Below are 14,600 nucleotides of genomic sequence, written 5' to 3'. Positions count from 1 at the left end.
CAATATCTCCAATGTTGTGTTTTTATTAATATTGCTATGTAGTACTATGTTCAATTATGTTATGCCTGATGATATAGACAATTCTATTGAAAATAACAAGAGACAGCATAGTAACTACTGTAGATAACCTAGTATTGTAGTTTTGTGTCTTTCGTTTTATGTTTTTTAGGAATTTGTTTTGTTGTCTTGTTTTGATTTGTTTTTCCATATAATACATAGGATAGGCATATGTGTAGAGATTCACGCATGTGTAGAACTTCTAAACAGTTTATGAGAAGAGATTATATAATTCATGATGTAATAAACAGATCCTCTGAAGAAGAAAAGACACTAACATACCTAGAGGTAATTCTGTTGCATTATGATATAAAATCTAGCAATACTATTATTCTCTGTTCAGAGTGATATTAGTCTATTTTCTTTTGTTTAATTTCAAAATACGTAAAGATATGGACAGCAATTTTGAAGAGAACAAGAGATATTATGGCAGCCATTTTTGATTCCCATATTGTCTGCTCTTGAAGACCTAAAATGCCTTCATCATCCTGTTCTGATCAGTTTAGTACTATATTGTTCAGTATGTATTCACTTATGTATGAAGAGATGGACAACTATTTGGAAGAAAACTAGAGACAATAGGATAGACAGTGAAGATCTCCAGTGATCCTGCTTTGAAATCTGTTTCTTAAATTGTTTTCTTATGATCTGTTTTGTTCTGTTTAACTTTACCCTCTTTAAAATAAAAAAAAATATCTTAAAAAAAAGAATAGCTACTCCTCTTTTGGTGGGGTTCTTGTCACATATTGTTTTTCATCCTTTGATGTTGAGTCTATGAATTTCTTTTTGAATTAAATGTTTCTTGTATGAAGAATTGTTGCATCTTGCTTCTTGATCTATTCTGCCAGTCCATGTCTTTTGATTGGTGAATTGAGACCATTAACATTGATGGTTATAACTGAAATGTATTGACTTATCTTTGTCATGTTATTTTCCTATTGTTGGCTCCTATTTTTTTGCCTTTCTTCTAGTTTGCCTTTCCTGGTGGTCTCCTTCTGTTGGGGTTTATAGAGCTGTAGTCCTTATTATCTCTTTCTAGAAATTCCTTCAGAACATTTTGGAATACTGGTCTGGTGATCATAAATTTCCTCAGATGTTCTTTGTCGTGGAAGTATGTTCTTGTTATTATTATTTTTTTTTTGCCGGTACCCGGGATTGAACTCATGACCGCCTGCTTGCAAGGCAGGTGCTTATGCCGCTGAGCTAAATCCCCAGCCCCGGAAGTATCTTCTTGCTCCATCAGTTTTGAAAGATAGTTTTGTGGGGTACATCAATCTGAGTTGAAAGTTATCTTCCTTTTGAACTTGGAGTACTTCACTCCAAGCTCTCCTTGACTTGAGAGTTGTGCTGAGAAGTCAGCTGTAATACTGATGGGCTTTCCTTTATAGGTGGTTTTTTTTTTTTTTTTTCTCTCAAATAGCTTTTAGGATTCTATTCTTGTGTTGAATTTTTGGAATCTTTACTGTGATATGCCTGGCTGTAGATTTTTTTTTTTTTGATCATTGCTAATTGGAGTTCTCTATGCCTCACTTATTTGTATGTCAAATTCTTTTTCTCTGCCAGGAAAGTTTTCTGTCTTTGTGAACATTTTTTAATGTTGTTTGTGTTATCTCCTGCTTGTTCATTAACTCCAGTTAGTCTTAAGTTATTCTTCTTTGTCTCATCTAGCAGCTGCTGGATTGATTCTTATGGTCTCATGCTTTTTGAAAATCTTTTGAAAATCTTTCTTTTCATGGTTGCTGAGTCAAACCTGTCTTCAATATCTGAGATCCTTTTCTTGCATTTGCCCAATCTGTTTAAAATAATGTTTTTATTTTTTAATGGAGTTTTTATTCTCCTGGATGTCTGCTTGAATCTGCTTAATGGATTCCATTTCTTTCCTATGCTGAGCTTCTATAATTTTCTTAAGCTCATCTATTTTTTCATCTGTGTCTGCCCTAACATCACTAAGCAGTGTATATTTTGATAATTTCTGTAGCTGTCTGAGAGATTATTTCTGATTTCATTTTTTCCAGAGCCTCATTTAATTGCTTTGTTGATACCACTTCAGAATGGCCTGGTGGGGACCTTTTGGGTGTCCCTCCTCATTGTCCCCTGGATGTGCCTTTGGTGGACTGGATGTCTGGGGTTGCATTTTGCTTAAGTGTCTTCTCACTTTCTTTTCTCTGTCTTTTTAGTTTAATTCCTGATGTGATGCTCATAAGTTGCCCATGGTAGGTTGCTTTGTTGCTAGTATTTAGGACCCTTACGTGATGACTACTTCTCCGAGATATCTTCCAGGTATAGCTGGTTGTTGGGTTTTGTGTCTGTTGGAAGATCTTACTTCTTCAGTTTGTTGGAAATGAGAAGTTGTTGCTTGTTTGGCCTAGTTCTTGTTCTTTGGCACTGTGCCACCATATTTTCTGAGACCTTCGTCTGTCTCAGTCATGGGATACCAGGACCAGCAGTGCCACCCCTCACTTCTGCCACTTCCTCCACTGCCATGTATCTCTCTGCAAAGGCCTCCAGGGTCCCCAGCCACCTTCTCACTGTGACTTTGTGTCCCCAGGTTTGAACAGCTCCTCTCACACAATGAGTCCTGTCTCAGGAAGAAGGCACCACTGTCTATCACTTTCTTCTCCACTGAAGTTTTTAACTCTCTTTGTAGGCTTGAATTTGTACTTCAGAGTTTTCCTGGGTCCAGTGGACCCAACCTCGCTTCTTCTTGTCATCCTCACAATGCTGTATTCCAGCATTTGGATGGTTACCAAGTCTTTAACACGGTGGACTTAGCATCCAAGTTCAGGCCACTTCATTTTATAATAACTTCTAGACAAACTACTTGCATTGAAAAGAGATTCTTGGGCAATAGAGGTAGCTCAGTAGTACAGCACTTGCATAAATAGCATGAGTGAAGCCTTGGATTTAATTCCTAGCACCTACATTAAAAAACCAAAGCAAACCAAAACAAAAATTTTCTTCCATGTCACTTGGGTTGGTCTGGTTTTCATAAAAATTAATCCAGGTTTCTGGGTCTCAAGAATGGTTTATCAGAACTCCTTATGTGATTTCCATGTTTATTCTTTATTTTGTGGCCAGATATGAATAGATGGTAGAAATTTGTATCCTATTAAAAGGCTGTTTCTGTATGTTAGAAGAGGAACACTTTTCAAAGGGGCTATCTCTAGGCCCTGAAGACTACTTGTTGTAACACTCTAATGTCCTCTTACATAATGAGGAAAGCAAGTGACATGGCCACACCTAACTACTTGAAGGGCAGGAAGCTGGTTTGTTTTGTCTCCATAAAGTAGAGGTGGTAAACACCACTGATGATTCCATGGTTTTCTTTTGTTTACTCTAGGTTCAACTCTCTTTTTTACTACAGCAGAATCAGTCATCATCCCCGAAGACAATAGCTCAAACTGCTCCATTTAATCATAGCATCAAGCTCAAAGCTCAGTAGCTCAAGGGGACAGGCAAGAGTCTCCATATAATAGTCAAATTCAAGAAAGGGAAGAGGAGTGTACAGCAGTCCCAGAGTTATAGCAGCAAGGCTTGACTGTTTGTTCCTCTTCTGCTACTACTTTCCTCCTTCTTCCTTCCCTCTTTCCCTCCCTGTCTTCATTTATAGTACTGGGGATCAAATCCAGGTCGTTGTGCATCATAGATAAGTGCTCTGCCACTGAGGTATATCACCAGGCTTTTAGAATTTCTTCTTTTTCCAGTGCAGCTGGTATAATTAAGTTGGGCAGTGGGGAAGAGACCCTTCTTGGGGACTGAGCAGTTTTTGCTGTTAGCTTCTTGTCTGTAGAAAATTGATATCCAGTGGTGGTTTTAAATGTTCAGTCATCATGTGGGGTGTGTTAGAAAACTACAGCAGATGTTTAAATTTAAAAAATTCATTTCAGTAAAAGACATATTGATTGCCATTGATCACTCTCAAAATACTCCCTCTTCTAAAACACTTCTATACTATCATTCTTGCCACTGTTTGGAAATCTTTTGTGTCTTTAGTTGTGCTGTCTTGGCTACCTTGATGTCCTGAATCACTTCAAAATGTTTACCTTTCATGGTTATTTTGACTTTGAGGAAGAGCCAGAAGTCATAAGGTGCTAGCTCTGGTGAGTAAGGAGGGTGAGGACACACTGTTCTTACTATCTTGCCTTTCTGTTGGATGACATTTGGCAGCAATATTCAAACTTTTTTTTTTCTGTTGGTATGAGGATCAAATCCTGGGCCTTACTCATACTAAGTAAATATTCTGCCACTGAATTATATTTCTAACCTACAACTTTTTTTCTGATCACACTTTGTAAAGACACCCACAAAAGAGACTGCCAGATCTACTTCACCAAAGAGTGATGGCGTATGTGCTTGAATTGGCGGGGAATATTTTAAGGAGGATAATGGCAATGTGTCTTTTTTTTTTTTTTTTTTTTTTGTCTTTTTCATTTTTATCGGTACCGGGGATCGAACTCACGACCGCCTGCTTGCAAGGCAGGTGCTTATGCCGCTGAGCTAAACCCCCAGCCCCTCAATGTGTCTTTTTTTTAAATTTTAAAAATAATAACATTTAACAAAACAGAACAGAGCCAATCAAAACAAAGCAGCAAAATTGGTACAGAACTTCAAAGCAGGATACTAGGAAAACAGTAGTAGCCACCATAGTATATCTTGTGATCTCCCTAATAGTTGTCCATTCCATCAGGCATAGCAAAATCAAACCAAACCAAAACAAAACAGAATAAAACCAACCAAAACAATATTGAATAAAGCAAAAACAATCAGAACAAAGCAAAACAGTGAGAACAATGTTGGATTACAAAGACAAGATAGAAGGAAATCCCTCATATTTGCTATTTTGCATACTGTTATCATCCCAATAGATGCTCAGACCACTGGTCCCAGTCCTGCAAAATCAACCAAACAATACAGGCATTTACTTGCTTTTTATACCTTAGTTGCTATCAACTCAGCCTGTCCGAACTTCAAACCAGCTGATTGCTTGGGCGGGTTGGGGTGGGGTTGATTCTCAGCCTGTGCACCAGTAGGCTTATAGGTGGCACTGTTTGACTTTTCTCTTCCTGAACCTTGTGTGGCTTGCATGGTTCCCAGAAAGGCTGGCTAGATGGCTTCTTGGTGGCCCCTCCCAGTCCCAGCATTGTTGATTCTCAGGAAGTGCTGACTTTCTCTTCCTAGACTGTATATGGCTTACGCAGCTTACCAGAAAGGCTGACCAGTTGGCTTCTTGGTGGTCTCCCAGCCCCAGCATAGCAGATTCTCAGGAGGCGCTGACTTTTCAATAATGTATCTTTTACTGTAATGCATTTTTTAAAAATTTAAACATTTACCTATATAGTAATCACCCTTTATAGTCCTCTTTTTAATCAAGACTGGTAGTTTTAGTGTAACTCAGAAAAGTTTTGTTGGTTTCTTAACTATTTGACTTCAGTTTCCAGCGTCAGTAGCCTGTCTTGTAATGTTTGCTAGACATACTTCTTAAATTTTTGTCTTTTTTTTTTTAACCTTAGTACATATTTCTTTCCCTATTTGAGAGCATCTTAGTTTTATTAAACTTTAATTGGAGAATTAACATCTGTATTTTCTTTCCTGAACCATTTTATCCCCCTCAAAAGAATTTATTGTGTGCTGTGTTAGTCTATGCTTCATTTTTACTATCAGGTATGATGGATGTATTTTTTTATTTGATACTTATGCAAGTTGAGTTTTAATCAGTTGTTCCTTCAGAGGCCTTCTTTTATGTTTGTTTTGGGTTAAGAAATGGTTGCCTCTTCCAATCTTAAATATTTTTTAATTTGAACTCTATTTTCTTGTATTCCTGGTTGCAAACCAAACATATTTCTTCATATTGACTTATTTTCCTTGTGTAAGTTTTTCTTTGTCTTACTCAGTTACTTTTTTCATTTGCATCCTTGTCTTTTCATCTTATCCTTTTGCGTTTTCATCAATCTTGTTTCATAGACGCCCTGTATTCTTGTACACTAGAGTGGATGTCAAATGATTTTCAGATTCTTATCTCTGTCACCATATCTAGTGAGCACTTTCTTTGAAAATTTCACTGGATGTTCCTTTTCCTTTTCCTTTTCTGGAAATTTTTTCTATGACTTTGTTTTTCGTTTTAAAATTCTTTTTAAGAGTGAAATCTGTCAGTTACGCTTTCTGTCAACAAATGTTAGTGTTAATAACCTATGGTCTACAATTGAGGTCAGCACAACCTACCCAATTTCCTAGTACATTTGTTAGCTTCTGGATTAATTCTTATCTACTCTTGATTTTTTGGGGGCGGTATGGACAGAATATATGAAAACTAAAATTTTTTTCTTTTTTCTTTTTTTTTTAATTGTTACCGGGGATTGAACTCACGACCGCCTGCTTGCAAGGCAGGGGCTTATGCCGCTGAGCTAAATCCCCAGCCCCGTGAAAACTAAAATTTTAAGTGGTTGCTGATATGAGGAGTCTTCCTTTCTTTATGGTTCTTTTTCTTTGGTTATAAGGAAGTGTCTTCAGGATAGAATGTGTCCTTGAGCATCCTCCAGCTTTCACCCTAATTTTCTAGAAGTTTTTTTTTTTTTTTTATCTTGCTTGAATGTAAATGAGAATAGTATAGGAGAATTAGGAGTGAGTGTCCGTGTGTCTGTTGGGGTCCATATACAGTAATCTCAACACAAAAATATGCACTACTGGGGATTTAAAGTTGGCTGGAGTCTTATAATCAGTGCTATCACTCCATCTCTGAATCAGGTAACCAACACTAGATTGGAGTGCCTTTCCTTTTTTATATGTTGCCTTATATGGTTTATGAGGCATTAGCTAGTTATGGCATGACAAAGAACTAAACATGCTTTTGTGTTTGTTTCCTTTTTTCTAACTAATGTTTGTTATTAATGAGAACTTTCCAGATTCTCCAGCTTCACTATTTTAGTATTACATGGAATGATTTTTTAAAATTATTATTCTGTGAACCTTTAGAGATACAAGTTGCACTGTAGATTTCAAGGCACACAAGATGTTAGATTATAAGCCCAGGTACCTTAATTTCTAGTGTTGTCTTTTGATACTGTAGAGAAGGCTCATAAGTCTTGACAATAGAATTCCTAAGAGTAATTTTGGGGTATCTCTATGTTTGGGTTTATACTAAGAAGGGTAAGAGTTTTATAGTTTCTTCTGAGTTTGACATTATATAGCTTTTCTGTTTCAGATTGCAACAGTAGCAGCAGCAATGTTTCACTTCTTTAAAAAGTCACCAGAATCTAAAAAGCCTTCAGTGTCAGACACAGAAGCAGATGGATTTGTCCTCTTAGGTAAGTCTTTTCAAGAAATAAATCATAACTATGATTGATTTAAAAATTTGTTTTACTAATTTCAGAATTTATGTAATTTCAAGTGAAATCTACAAAAGAAACGTCATCAAATACTTGGAATATTGTTATTAAGTTAGACTCTTATATATTAGTGTGTATTTCTAATGAAATTTATAAAATCACACCTTCTACACTTCTGATAGATTAATTATCCTAACTAGAAAACAAAATTGTGAAGAATCCTTGGTAAATATAAGCTTCAGTCTTATAGATTATACTGTGATTCCTTGCTAAAATAGTATCTGAAATTAAGATGATCCTCCATTAAATATTTACTGATGTAAACTTTTAACCTAAATTTATTAAACAGTGTCTCTTAATGTTTTTAAGGACTACTTTATTTCCTATTTTAATTTTAAGGATTTAAAAGACTTTAAATACAATGTTTATTTCCTACTTTTAAGTATTTAAAAGATTATAAACCTGATCTGCTAATTTTAAAGATTTTAGTGGCTTTAAAAATATTTATTTCAAACAAATACACTGTACTCTTTCCCAAGAGGACTCTGAAAAGTAAAATTTCCTATGCATTATTGTATCTTTCTCTTGAGGAAGAGGTTCCCGGCTTTTGTATGTTCTTACGATGATTTATCTTCTCAGAGAGGATAACGTGGAATAGCCAACCTCAGTGTCCCCTTCTTGTACTTATCCTCATCCATGCTGGATCTTCTCCTACCAAATTCCTGTTTTTTCTTTAAGAAGATTTGCATTAAGTCAAGTTGGTGTTCACTCCCTGGTACATTTCTCAGGATCTCCCTTTGTGGATACTGACTCCTTATCTCATATTTCCCTTATCTTGGCTAAGTCAGCAAATACTGTACATGCTTTAAGAAGTTAGAGGTGGCTCTTTAGAATTTAACAGTGACCTTGAATTTCTAGCGTCTGCTCTGTTGTGCTTCTGGTCCTCGCACAATCAGGGCTCACTCTATGCCTCTGACTCCATACATTCATTAGAAGTAGGATTGGGTAGGTCTCTTCTTGCCAGACCTTCTTTAGAATATGGTTTTGCAGAGAGGGCACATGAGTTTTTCCTCTCTGGCCTTTCCATTTCTTGACCATAATAATCTCTGGGAAGCCAGAATAGTGCTTCTCATGGATAAACTTTGCCACAGAATCTTCTGTCCTTTCCATTGCTGAGATCTGGCACATCTGTGTGCAGTTCTGAATCTGCTTTGGATGCAGAGGCTAAGGGCAATGACTGGAACAGTCAGAGCTGGTACAGTAGTGGTCTTTGGCCAGGGCCAGTGGTTGGTTGTATGGCTGTGACTGTTGATCTGACCCTTCCTTCTTACCGTGCCAGGAAAGCTTAGTTCCTTCCAAATCAGAACTGACTGTCAGCCCCAACATTAGTTCCTTGAAAACTACTGGCATTGTTTTCCTCTCACTTCCTAAATTAGCCTCACTAACAGAAAAACTTCAGAGGCAGCCCACTTCTGTGAAGAGTCTTCTTCAAGGGTTTTACAATGCGTTCTCTCAGAATTTATTTTAACAAAGTCTGTTTTTTAAAACTCTGTTCTGTATTCTTATTTTAACATCTCTGTAATGTTAAGACATTTGCAAAGAACTCTGCTCTTCTTTTGGTTACATACCTGGAAATTGACATTATTCTTTTTGCTATTATAGTCGTGAAAAGAATGAGCAGGGGACATGGCATCTCGGAGAGTATATATGATTTTTATGTTTCATCTCTTCCTCTGTGGCTTGCCACTTTGAAATATTTCAGAGACAAACTTTAATGAAAGGAAAATGGCCCTAGTGCTATTTTTTCTAAGATCTCCAATTTCAAGTAGCCCAGTTTCCAGGGTCTCCTGCTTCAGTAGGTGAAGTGCATCTGCTGTGGACCTCTTCTTTTCCAGGAAATATTGTGATTTAAGAAGCTGTCTTTAACAAATCCTCAGAAGATACACAGACTTCCAGATTTGCCATTTAATGAGGGAATTTCCAAGACTTAATTACCCTAACATGTTCTTAGTACCAGCTGCTCCGTCTGATATATTGAAGCTCTAATGGGGTGTTTTTGCAAAGGTGACATGCTGTATTTTAAGAGAGTTTTCCCAGGACCCTCTTGGACTGAGCAGGATTGGAATTGTATTCAGCACCGTATGGCTAGCAGTTGGACAAGGATGGTTAGGAGTTCACTTCCCTTGTAGTTCCAGGGTAACAGTTTGATTTGTAGTGTATCTGGTGCTATACTTTTAAGTGATCTTAATAAGATGAGTTTCCTTGGCAACAAGTGAGATTCCTAGTCCTGCAGCTCCTGTGTGTGCTGATGCTTGCCATGTTGGTCCTATTTAAAATCCTCCCCAGATAGAAAGCTTCACGCTGACCATTTTTCATGAAAAATCCTTGAGCACCTCATGTTACATGAACTTAGTGAATTCTCCTGAAGTTTTCGTGGTATCAGTTGTGCCACTAAGCTCTCACTTCCTCTGACTTCTTTTTCTTTTCGTTAGTCACACCACCCCACTTCTTCCTCAGGAGGCTGTCGCAGGCTCCACAGTGAGGTGTACGTGAGAGAGCCCCCTGACTCGGATCCAGACCCCTTGAACTGACATTCTGACTTCACATTGTGCCATGGGCAAGTTATTTGACTGCCCCAGATATCATTTAGCTTATTTAGGAAAGACCGTGTTATCAGTATCCGTTTCTTGGTGGGATTAAATGAGTCACTGCGTATAAAATACTTAGAGCAACCCTGTGAGTGACATAGTACCATCTGTATATTTAAATGAGAACTTAATTTGTTTAGGTCTCTTCATCAAACATGTAGGAGTTCTGAAATTGGCCCAGGCTATCTGATATTAGAGCCTGGGCTTTTAATTGTTAAACTATCCTAGCTTGGTGTTTTTGTTTTAAAATTAATGTTTTATTTTTTAAATGTAAATTTCTTTTTAAAATAATACATAGAAACAGATGTTATCATGTGCTGTTGCATAGTGGAATGATAGCCTATGTAGAGTGATAGCCGTAGCAGTGGAATGATAGCTTGGTAGAATAGTAGCCTTACTTCAGAAGGCTAGAAGAAAGGATTTAAAAGTTTTCACCATATCCCGTTTTAAGATATTAATGAACTTTTAAACTTCAAAATAAAACTAAAATTATGTTCTCTAAAAGAGAAAGTTCTTTCTTTCTTCTTTCTTTGAGATAGGATCTCACTATGTAGTTCAGGTTAACTCTGAACTCACAGTGATTCTCGTGTCTCAGCCTCCCAAGTGCTGGGATTGCATGTGTGTGCTACCATGCCCAGTCTGTTTTTGCTTTTGTGAAAGCATTGGCATTGTATTACTGTTCATAAAATTTGGCTCTTGTATTGCCTGCCTTAAACTTTTTATTATATAATATTTAAAATCTAAAATATTTTAAACTCAGAAATTAATCTTTTGGAGGTTGAGGGAATATGGTGTACATTGTTAGTTAAAAATCCTCCATCAGTTAAGGATTTGAATTGACTAATTAGAGTCTAGACACATTATTAGGAATATGATTATTTGTCTTTAAATATTGGATGGTAAGCTTTTTTTTAATATCAAAAGGTTGTTCTTTTTATCATTTGGTTGTATAATGACTTATATAATATCTACTTTAGTTTCAAAGGACTCTGTGTGAAAATATTTTGGAAATGTCAAGTAGATTAAATGGTACATATGAAATACTTTTAAGACTTATTAACATGGTAAACACTTGCATATATGTATATATTTCACATATATACACATAATTTTTTAGGCCTAAAGTGTAAGAAGTATATTGCCAGAAAGTAAATATGTGATCGGTTTTGTGTGTTGACTTTTAAATTTTATAATGAAATAAAGACATAGAAATGCAGTTTTATTTGTAGCAATGACTTTTTATCAAATTCTGTAGAGTCCACATTGATAGGAAGTGTTGAAGTTGTTGTGTTATCTTCTCATGTGACCTTTCTAACCTGTTTCTAAAAAGTGGTATTAAATTTTGTTATTAAAACTGTAAATAAACTTTTTTCTACTTGAGAATACTCTGTTCCCTAGGCCAGTGTTCCTGCTTAACGTTAATAGGTTTATAGATCACAGTTATTAAGTGGTATCGCTGTTGATAGATAGGATGACTTCAACTTCCAAGTCCGGGCAAAGCTTAGGCCCTTTAGTTGATAATGTGACTATCTGCGCAGTCGTTATACAATGAGCTCACATTTGGATGGAAAGCCTTTCTTTCTGTTAAGATTTCCAAAGCTTGGGGAGACCAGAGAACATGGCGGACAGACAACAGCAACTACCAGAGGCTCTCTGAAAGGTTCGGCTCAGAGGCCAGAAATAATGCGGACTAGGGAGACACGAATCAGTAGAGATATGCTCTGCTGACTCAGGAACGAACTGGGCTGAGAGAATCCAACTTGGAATACAGTCCTGGTGCTAAAATAGGAACAGAAAAATCTCGGTGTGGAGGCTCGACTCCGCGCCATCGGAAACCGGTTTGGATTTCCCGCCGTGCGGCGGCCGGCTATCTCCACAGCGGCTCAGCAAGGAGAGACGCGCCGAGCTCTGGGAGCGCCGAGCTCTGGGAACGGGAGAACGGAGTCGAAAAAAAAAAGGACGGACAGAGGTGTACACGAAAACTGACTGGTGGCGAGGTGAGTGAGAATCTGACCCCCCACCACAGTTTGACTCTAGCGGAGATCTCTCTGGGCGCCATTCCCCTCTCGGACGGGATTGGAGAAAAGTGCCTGGCCTGAGTGACGCTGCTGGCGGACTCTCTAGGCTAGACTAGCCTAACCCAGATCCCAGAGCCGGACGATGGCCCGGAGGAGCGACTGACTTCCGCGTAGGCTGCCTCCTCCGACTCCCTGGTGCGCAGCGGTGGGCGGGAACAACTAGCCAGCGCAATTTGATCAGGCTGTGGCTGACAGGCAGGGAAGCCGGGCCTCCTTTGTAAGATTGCATTTTATAAGGAACAAAAAATATGGGGAAGGGAAGCAACAAAAAAAGCTCCTCGGCCCCCAATCCTGAGAAACAGGCAATAATGGACGCCGCACCAGTATACATTAAGCACCATATTGAGAGCCTCATAGACCAATTCAGGAATGAAGTTATCAATGATCTGAAGCTAGAAGTATGCAGAATAGTTAGAGAAATGCTAAACACCACCCAGGAAAAAACAGATGGTGGAATGGAAGAACAGAAAAAGAGGGGAGAATTGCTTGATGGAGAAAACAGAGAAAGCATTGAGTATGTGAAGCAGGTTCAAAGGGACTATCAAGAAATTAATAAGTCTATACAAGACTGGCATAACAGCTTGAAAGAAACTAAGGACAGACTATCTGAACTGGAGGGCAGACTTGAAATATGGGAGAATGAAATGAAAAACTTCTTAAAAATAACAAAGAAACAAACAGCAATAATACAAAGACAAGAAGATGATAAGAGGAGCCACCACTTAAGGATTAAGAACATAGAAGAAGAAGTAGGGACACAAACAAATGAATTACAAAAGCTACTCACAGAAATAATCCAGGAGAATTTTCCTAATTTAGCAAAAGGTAAAGATACTCAGCTGTATGAGGCATACAGGACCCCAGCTACCTACAACCCTAACAGAGAAACACCCAGGCATATAATAATAAAAATCCCAGAAATTCAATACAAGAACAGAATATTAAAAGCTGTAAGAGACAAGAAACAGATCACTTACAAAGGAACACCCATCAGAATTACAGCAGATTTCTCTTCACAAACCATCAAATCACGAAGAGCATGGGGGGAAATAATTCAAGCTTTGAAAGATAATAATCTCCAGCCAAGATTGAGATATCCTGCACAACTGTCCCTGGAAATTGATGGAAAAACGAGGTGCTTCCAGGATAAAGAGGAACTGGGGGAATTTGCAACCACCAATTCAACTCTACAGAAAGTATTGCAGGATATTCTAAAAAAAGAAAAATACAAAGAACCCAGAAATAGTGGCAGGGAGGCCACAACGAATGGAGCAGAGAACAAAATGAAGAAGACAAACTGACAGCTACTGACAGAAAAAGAGCTCAACAGAAATGAGACAGAGAAGATTGGATGATAGGAACAGCTATTTTTGAGAAAATGACATCTTAATAGGTAATGCTGATTCAGTACCATCTTGTTTTGAAGTCTCATCTAGCTTTTGTTCTTCTGTCTCCAATGGTCTAACCAGGTTGTATCTTATTGGATTTTGTTATGTACGTTAGTATAAGCAAAAACCTTTTAAAGACAAGGAGATTATACAGAGACCATTGTTCATTTTCTGTTAGTCAATTCCAAATACTCTATAATGCTGTCATTCTCTTAAATGGTTTTACATTGTTTTGATATACTTAATGCTACAGTATATGAAGTTGTACTCAAGGACTTCAGGGAGGGAGTCAATATGGTAACTATTTTTAAGTCGGAAATATCTGGTGGTGAAACACTATTCTGCTTAAAAGGTTATGTTTTGATCTGCCCTGTTTCGCTGTTATGCCCTCTTTTTCTTTTTCTCAATCTCCACTCCATTATATACTTTTTTATTGTTATCCATTTAATTAAAGGGAAAATATAGCAGGATATAATATAGTAACCCACTTTGACTTTCTATTTTCTCGATTTGAAGCCCTGTATTACTCTCACCATCTTGTTTTTGACTGAGGTTCCTCTATTCTGTTTTGCTGAATAGTATCAGGTTCGAAAGTTTAGGCATCAGCTGAGAAGATAATGAGATTCATTATAACGCCCATTCTCGTTGACTTCTATCTACTTTTGAAGACCTACAATATCTCCAATGTTTTGGTTTTGTCGGTTTTATCCTTTATGGTTTTGTTCAATAGTATTACAACTAACGATATAGGCAATTCTATTAGAAATAGCGGGAGGCATTAGGGTAACCATTGTTGATCACCTTGTATTATGTTTTTATATTATCTATTATATCCACCCTTTTGACTTGACCGATTCTGTTCTGTCATGTCACATTTGGTTTTACTCTCTTCCAAAAAAGCAATAAGAACAGTGGGAGCAATGAAACCCAAAATGTGTAATAGTCACTGTACAAAAGAGAGGAAAAGAAAATGCTCTAAACTATATAACTGCATGTATATTTAAATGTATAAGACAGAAAATGATATCACAGAGTTCTAATGGATCATTGAACAGAACTGTTTGCAGTATCATTGCTGGAATGTCCACTCTACAAACTTTAATTCTG

The 14,600-nt window shown here is 37.4% G+C and overlaps 1 protein-coding gene and 1 pseudogene across 3 annotated transcripts in view; both read left to right on the top strand.

The window, feature by feature from the left end:
* The window catches only part of LOC134474401 (large ribosomal subunit protein uL6-like), a 300,098-nt pseudogene that overhangs the window by 25,475 nt on the left and 260,023 nt on the right, over window positions 1–14,600 (top strand).
* The window catches only part of Umad1 (UBAP1-MVB12-associated (UMA) domain containing 1), a 241,526-nt gene that overhangs the window by 25,580 nt on the left and 201,346 nt on the right, over window positions 1–14,600 (top strand). For all 3 annotated transcript variants that reach the window (XM_013158284.3, XM_013158283.3, XM_063242257.1), the window contains one exon: window positions 7,256–7,358. In XM_013158284.3, coding sequence (XP_013013738.2) covers window positions 7,256–7,358 — 103 coding nt within the window. The remainder of the gene's footprint in view (window positions 1–7,255; window positions 7,359–14,600) is intronic.

Source organism: Cavia porcellus, unplaced genomic scaffold (genome assembly GCF_034190915.1).
Source record: "Cavia porcellus strain 051 isolate PalLab524CR breed Dunkin Hartley unplaced genomic scaffold, mCavPor4.1 scaffold_2, whole genome shotgun sequence".
Taxonomy (NCBI): Eukaryota; Metazoa; Chordata; class Mammalia; order Rodentia; family Caviidae; genus Cavia; species Cavia porcellus.
Note: the sequence above shows the minus strand (reverse complement) of the source record. Positions and strands in the feature narration are given on the sequence as shown.